Source organism: Thalia democratica, chromosome 1, assembly GCF_965202585.1.
Source record: "Thalia democratica chromosome 1, ktThaDemo2.hap1.1, whole genome shotgun sequence".
Classification (NCBI taxonomy): Eukaryota; Metazoa; Chordata; class Thaliacea; order Salpida; family Salpidae; genus Thalia; species Thalia democratica.
In genome coordinates this window covers 33,292,634-33,300,032 of record NC_139165.1, presented here as the reverse complement: position 1 = coordinate 33,300,032, position 7,399 = coordinate 33,292,634, and the positions used below count along the sequence as shown (strand labels likewise).

At 26.0% G+C, this 7,399-nt stretch overlaps 1 protein-coding gene across 1 annotated transcript; it reads right to left on the bottom strand.

Annotated features, from left to right (window-relative positions):
* Positions 1-571: 571 nt before the first annotated feature.
* Positions 572-6,817, bottom strand: LOC145835381 (histone-lysine N-methyltransferase SUV39H2-like). Its single transcript, XM_082942948.1, has 3 exons — positions 6,786-6,817; positions 5,312-6,428; positions 572-760 (listed from the first exon to the last, which is right to left on the bottom strand). The coding sequence occupies exons 1-3, from the start codon at positions 6,815-6,817 to the stop codon at positions 572-574; spliced, it is 1,338 nt and encodes a 445-aa protein (XP_082799074.1).
* Between the last annotated feature and the right edge of the window lie 582 nt (positions 6,818-7,399).

Here is a 7,399-nt window from a genome sequence, read left to right as displayed (position 1 = left end):
GTTTACTTGTGACCATCCCTTTAGCATGAAACAATCTTTAAGTAATAAACTCAATTTAACTTTTGTCAAAACTGTTTTAAAACATGCCACAAAACTAAAGCTACAAAAAAGCTCGAGAGAAAATTAGAGAACTTTGATCATAATACGCAGTTCGTATATCGAGTAGTTATTCCTAGTCAGTTCTTCATTTTCTTCTATCCCTTTGATACGTGGAAACAAATATTGGGCTCTGATGTACACCTTATTATGCACGTCTTTTTTTTAAACAAAATATTTAAAGCTAGTATGTTGCAGATTTTTACTAAACTAAAATGATTGTAAAAATTTTACTAAACTCGTAAGTAGTACATGTAAAATTCTGAGTATAATTGCAATGCAATTTTAGTAGAGTAGCTGGTTAAAGATAAAATACTAACCTTAACAAGTTGTTGCAATACATGGCTGTATAAAAGCCTAAAGAACATGGATTTTAAATATTTGTAGTTTGGGTCTTCTCACCACCAACTACATCACTCCGTTTTTACTCATCAGCACAGCACGTCATTTCCTGGCTATCATTTGATTTTTCTGCTTAGGACGTCGCTTCATTTGCTACACCTTTGCTCTGCTCACCACCGTTAAACACACTTTGCTTCACTTCATTGTAGAAATGCTTGATTTGAGCCAAAACCTTTCCATCATTGTTTGCGTGATCCAAAACCAACAAGCCAAAAGTTGTAAATCCACCAAGAATAATAAGATCGCTCAGTTCTACACAAACCTTTGACATTTTAAATTTTAATAGCTAAAATATTATACTATATTAACAATTAAGTATAAGTTTTTTTTTTTTAAATAAAAAATCTTAAATGCCCTATTTTTAAGTTGTCTCTATTTATCAGCATGTATAGTATATACTGAACATCACACTTAATAATTAAAAAAAATAATTCATACTACAACTACTTTAGTTAACTATGTCACAGAATTTAAGTAAACTGTAACTGTGATTAACCTTGTTATACATATTTAAATAACAGCCAAGTCAAAGTTAAATAAAGTGTTTTTATAAAGAATTTATTTATCAGTAAAAAGTCACTTAGTTTAAAAATGTATTAAAACTATCTAAACTTTTAATGAAAAAATGTAGTAAGCAATACTGCTATACTGCATAGCAAACTTTCAAAGAGATAATCTTTATCTGTTATAATTTAATTATACAGAAGAACATAGATTTTAATAGTTTGTTTATGGACATAAATTAATTTTCAGGAAATCTATTAAGAATATTTAAGTTATAATTTTAGAATAAAAAAATCCTTTATATGACCTAATAAAAAAGTAGTTTGAAATTTAAAACATTTTATTTTGACCAGTAGTTTCAAGTATAAACTATCACAATACTTAACTGAAAATCAATAAGCTTAAAAAATTTATTTTAATTTTCACAACAAAAATATATAGTTATACTGTAAAACCTTAAGTACTTACTAAAGTTACTTAAGTACTACCTACAGTAACTGAATTAGAACGAAGATATATTTTTTTTTAAATGACGATTTTAAAATTATTTAATTTTATAGCTTATTTTTTATTAAATAAAATTTTTACTCTAATTAAATAAATGGATTAATACATACATTACTGGCAATTTTATCTTTAAATTTAAATTAATTTCAGCATTGTTTTTTTTTACTTAAATATAATAAATATATCCATTAAACTTTCATAACTAATTTAACAGCTTAAACGCATTACTTTAGTAAAATATTAATTTTCATCTATAATTTTTGCTAAATATTTTTTTGAGTTTTTCTTATTTTTAAAGTAATTTTTGTACAATAAATGTACTAAAATTGTCAGAAATAACTGATTTTAGAAACAGGGTAGACTTTAAACTTTAAGCTAAAATATTAAACAAGCTTCTTTTAACTTATAAGTTTAGTGAAGAATAATTTTTTGAACGTATAATGTACACAAATTTACATGGTAAAGTTATTACATGTTTTTTTTTTTACAATGTACATTTATTAGGTAATATGTATACTAATTATTCGTTTTTTTTAACCTTTCAGAAGCAACTCAAAAATATTTTTATGATTTTAAGCTTAGATTTTTTACGATTACTGCAAAACGACAGAAAAGAAAGTTACATGTTTAGCTGATAATCTTATAGTAATTTTTTTTCAAAAGTCTTTTTGTTATACTGAAACTTTTTATTTTTAAAATTATAAATTTATTACCTAATTCTGAATATGTCACAAATTGTTAATTAAAATAGTAGTTATCAGTTTTTTGTCATTTCGTTATTTTCTTGATATTCTAATGTTAGTTTTCAGTTAGCCGGTTCAGTGAGCGAATAATACTTTAATCGGTTATTTTTTTTTAAGTTAAATCAGTTGTTGTTAATGTTAATCAAAAAATTTGACGTGAGTAGTTTGATTTGCAGCTTACATAAAATAATTTTTTATATTTAAGTAAAAAAAAAACTTTTTTATGTAAAAAGTAAAAACTTTAATTAAGGAAGTAGTGGTAAACTAAGTGTTGTTCGCTCAAAAATTTTCGTTTAAGAGTTATTTTTCGAGTTATTTTATAAGTGTGATAATTAGTTATTATATAGTCGGTGCATAAACGTTGAAATACCCAACGAAAAACAAAAGAAAAAACTGCATTATAATAGTAAATGAGTTTCTAACGATTTTCTTTCTAAGGTGTGGTGTGATCATATAGTTAGTGCGTAACTGTTGAAACTAAAACAAATAAAAAAAGTGAAAATAAAGAGTTGCTTTTACCAAATAAAAAGTAATTTCAAAATGGTTTTTTTTTACGGTGTGGTATTTCATAACCAATCAAGCGTGCTTTTGATGACGTATTGAATTCTTTTTTTTTAACTAAATGTTTATTAGGGATAAAAAAAGGTAGACAGCAGTCATTTTTAAATTAAAATAATTTACTTTACATAATTGCAAAAAGTTTGCATTAGCTCTACAGGTTAAAATCTAGCAATTCAAAGTTAAAAAGCATATACTAGCTTTAGTTTATCAAAAGTTTTTATTTTCTTTGTTAGTTATTTGCAGAGAGAATAGAGAAACATAACTTAAAATAACGCAAAGGAGCAAACTATAAGTTTTTGAAACTTTTATCCAGAAGGTTTTAGCTCATAGATCAGCAAACTGCGGCCTTCAAACATACTTAATTAAAAATGGGATGCGGTGATTGAAAGGATAAATTGTGTCTGTTGGCGAAAAAAAATTATAACTTAAACTAGATTTTTGCGTTTATATATCAAAAAAAAAGGTTTTTAGTACAATTTACGGAAAATTTTAAATTTACATTAATTACTTTGGAGTAAAACTTATAATTTGTATCCCCGAATATTTTTATTCCAGAAAAATTGTCCGCGACCACCAAATAATGATTCTTGTGAGTTTGAGTTAATTATTAAGATCTTAAGCTAAATATTGAGTATATAATGGTTTAATATCAAACCAGTGAAATCTAATACCATCAAAGGAGAGTGGCGTTGATAAAGTTAAGCTTAGATAAAAAAGCAAAAGTTTTAAAAAAGGGTTTATCCTTTATAAAATAAATCACTCGATGATTTCAAATCAAACAAGTTAATTTTGCTTTGAAGTTGCTCATTTTTTAATAATTGAAATCCCCTCTAAAATAATTCTAAGAAAATAAGTTTATGTTTATAATATATATTAATTATTTTAATTTTTACATTTAAAGTTGAACATAATATAAATTTGAGCTTTCAAAAGAAGATTCAAAATAAAAAATAGAATAAATATTTAAAAATAAAATGGATCCTCAAACCGGGGTCAGAAAACACCAACAAATGCGGCCAGAAAAACAAAAGTCTTCGACCCGTGATATAAAATCTAAATCTACTAAATTTGACAAATATTTTAACGTGAATTTTTTTTTTTTTGATATAACATTTATATTTAATGAATACAAAAAATATTTTATGCAGATCTAAGTTAGTAAACACACAATTCTTAAACATGAAATAAAAATATTTATATTTTACCTAAGTTTTTATAAGATCATTAAGGAAACCTCAAACCGGGTAACCAAAAAGTTTTTCAAACATCTTTCAAACTTATATCTCTTAAACAAACTAAGTTTAAAAAAATTTTAATTCAAAAAATGCTTTCAATAACTAAAAAAAAGCATACATTTTTTTTACATTTAAGTGTTGATACAATATTGCTCTGATGCATAAATAAACCAATAAATAAAATAAGACTTTATCTACTATGGTCAGTATACAGATGAAAAAATCTTCCTTTTTAGGCGCTAGACTAAATTACTTTAGAGTTTTAATTGTATTATGATTCTAAAAACTTAAAAGAAAACTGTGTGTAAAATTTAAAGACAACTACAACTTATTAAAAAAAACGTTTGTAATTGTCAAGAAATTGTGAATAGTCTTTTATATTTCCTAGCCAATAATATTCATAAAAACCAATCTACTTAAGTCACCAAATCCTTTACTCTTTAAAGTTCGATTTACATTATATAAAAAACTATTATTTTATAAATATTTCGTTTAGCATGGCGTTCATAAGTCTGCTATAAAATGTGTATAGAAGTAAGTTAATACTTAAAAAGTGTAATATGTATATATAAAATGTAAATTATTATTTTAGTATAAATAAATATACCTATAGTATATTATACTTTAAAGTGTATCAAAAGATTATTTATTTACACTAATCCTAAGGTAATTGTTAATGGAACAATAATGATGCGAGGTATTAAGTTACAATGTATAAAAAGGAGCATTTTTTACTTAAAAATAGGCAATAAAACAAGCTAATCAATTACTTACTTTAAAAAAATAACAACTTTGTTGCATTAGTGTAATATAAAATATATTAGATAGTTTAATAAGCAATTAAAATATTATTTAGATACTAAAATTTGTTTATCACTGAAAACTTTTGTTCAGACTTTAAATTTGATTTTATTTAAATTAATTTTGACTGAAGGTGTAAAACCTAATGTGAAAAAGTCACTTTCTTTACTATAGCTGTATTTGTACAAACTTGTCTTAAGACTGTATAGTCGACTCGTTGTTTTTAGTTTCTACAAAGCGCTTTAGAGTGAGTATTCAGATTGTTTTGTATAACTAAATTAAGTTCTTAACTAGCAAAAAAAATCAAAACTTTAACGAACAAGGATTTTAATGCTTAACATAACACCATGGAGACAACAAAAAAAGACATTTTTACAAAGTAACGAAAATAATTCACAAAATAGATTTGATAATCAAATAACCGTAAATAAATCAATTTTTGCAGTGGCCACATTTGCACACTATAGCATTCCCCCATCCGTAGTTCCAAGTGAGCTCTTCCTCCTTTTTAATGTCAAATTTGGCGAAAAAGGCCAACCTGCTAAACATTGACTTCTTGTCAGTGTTCACTTCGATAAACTGCATGTTCGGCTTGCAAGAAGTGTTGAAAAATCTCGCTTCGTTTCCGCTAACGGTTGGATCAATGGTAAAGCCGGAAGCTTTTTCTTCGTCATTAAGTATTATAAGAGAGTAACTATTCTTCAAATTTTCATACCTTTTTTGGCGTCTTTCATATTCATCTTCTTTTATGATTTCGCCGCAATACTCTGATATGTAAGTGCCTTTTCTAATTTTTTTAAGTGTTTTGACGCCCCAGCCTCTATCCAAGGTTCTAAATAGGCAAAGGTTGCAGTTGCTTCCTTGTTGCACATCTCGATTGGAACATTTTGTTTCGTCACACTGACATCTGGAATCGCATTCCTTAAGCATATTTTTATTACTAACACGCTTAACTCGTCCGTCTAATTTGTAATGATTTTTGGGATCAAAGCAGCAATTCTCGGGTTTCTTGTTTCTCCCTTCTTCGCGTTTGATTGAGCAGTTATTTTTGCATTTACACGGCGTAAGTTCTTTATTTTCAGCTGATTTCGGAAATTTCTTCAGACCTGGATAATCTTTGCTCCATATTAAATATAACGGTAGATATTTATCGTCAACTTCGTTTTCAATTTTAAAATTAAACCTTGGTTCTAAAGCAGTATTCATTTTGACTTTTTCTTTTTTCAAAAGCTCTTTTGCTTTATACTTTTTGATTTCGTAATCAGAAGTAAACTTAAACGTTATCTCTTTGTTTTTATAACTATACTTGGGGGCACCAAATAAGCTCATCTTTGCAAAAGCCTCTTCAAAACCAATGTCGTCTTTTAAAAGATCTTTTTCGTGGTTCTTGTCAGTGCAGTACAGCAGATACTTTTTCTTGTAGTCTTTCAGAAAATTTTTAAGATGATGTTCATTGCGAAAAAAATTGCAATTTTTCCAATCGCAACTGCTCTCAGGAAATCCTTTCCACTTGACTCTAAACTGCAAGCTCCCATTTTCAAATTGGTAATCAGAAATGTATTCAACGACTTTCTCTTTACTGCTGGATTTTTTCTTTAGGTGTGGCAAGAGTCACCTTTCCACGAGTAAAATTGTTATTCCATATTTTCACAGGTTTGTTCGCAATTCTTGTTGATCTTCTAAATGACATCAATGATGTAAAAACAGCTGTTGCAATTATTTTTTGTAAAGTAAAAACAAACTAAGAAAAATTTACTTTTTTTTTATAAAACAAACAATTTAAAAGAACACCTTTAAAAAATAGAAAGTTAACAAAAATATATTTTCAAAGCATTTAGTTGCAATTTATCTGTGTACTATTATTAATGTAAAAATTTTTAACTTTTATGCCTGGTTAATAACTTAAATGATCACATATAGTTTTTAATGTTCTAACGTCTTAAAATTGTTAACAGAAACAAATGTCATAGTTAATTACAAAGCAAAATAATAGCAAAATTATAATTTACGCGTTTTTTCTGTGGACACAATGTGCGTAACTAGAGAGGTTATTGTAATTACAAAGCAAAATAATTTAAGTTTAATAGTTTAGAAAATCAAGGTTTGTGCAAAAAATATTTAGTTAAGATTAAACTTAGTTAACTCTGCAAGCTTTTTGAGATTTTGTCTATTTTATATTGGTGATATATTTTTTTTATGCATTTGAACACTTTTTAATTACATCAATGTAATTAGATTATGCTTGCAGAAAGTAACACAGTTTGTATTTATTATCATTTTAATACTTTATTTTTTAAAACACTAACACAAATGTTAATTGAAATACAATAGACTTGGTAGTTACTGATACAGAGAGTTGTTCAATAAACTTTAAGTCCAAGTACAGATGTTAATCTTTTTAGAATTTATATTTAAATATTCATTTAATAGAACATACAAAGAAACTTCAATGTAAATTTTCCAATTGCTTTTATAAAAATATATACTAAAAACTATAGATTAAATTTACAAATGCAAGTTTTTTTTCTGTAAATTAACGTTTAATTGTTA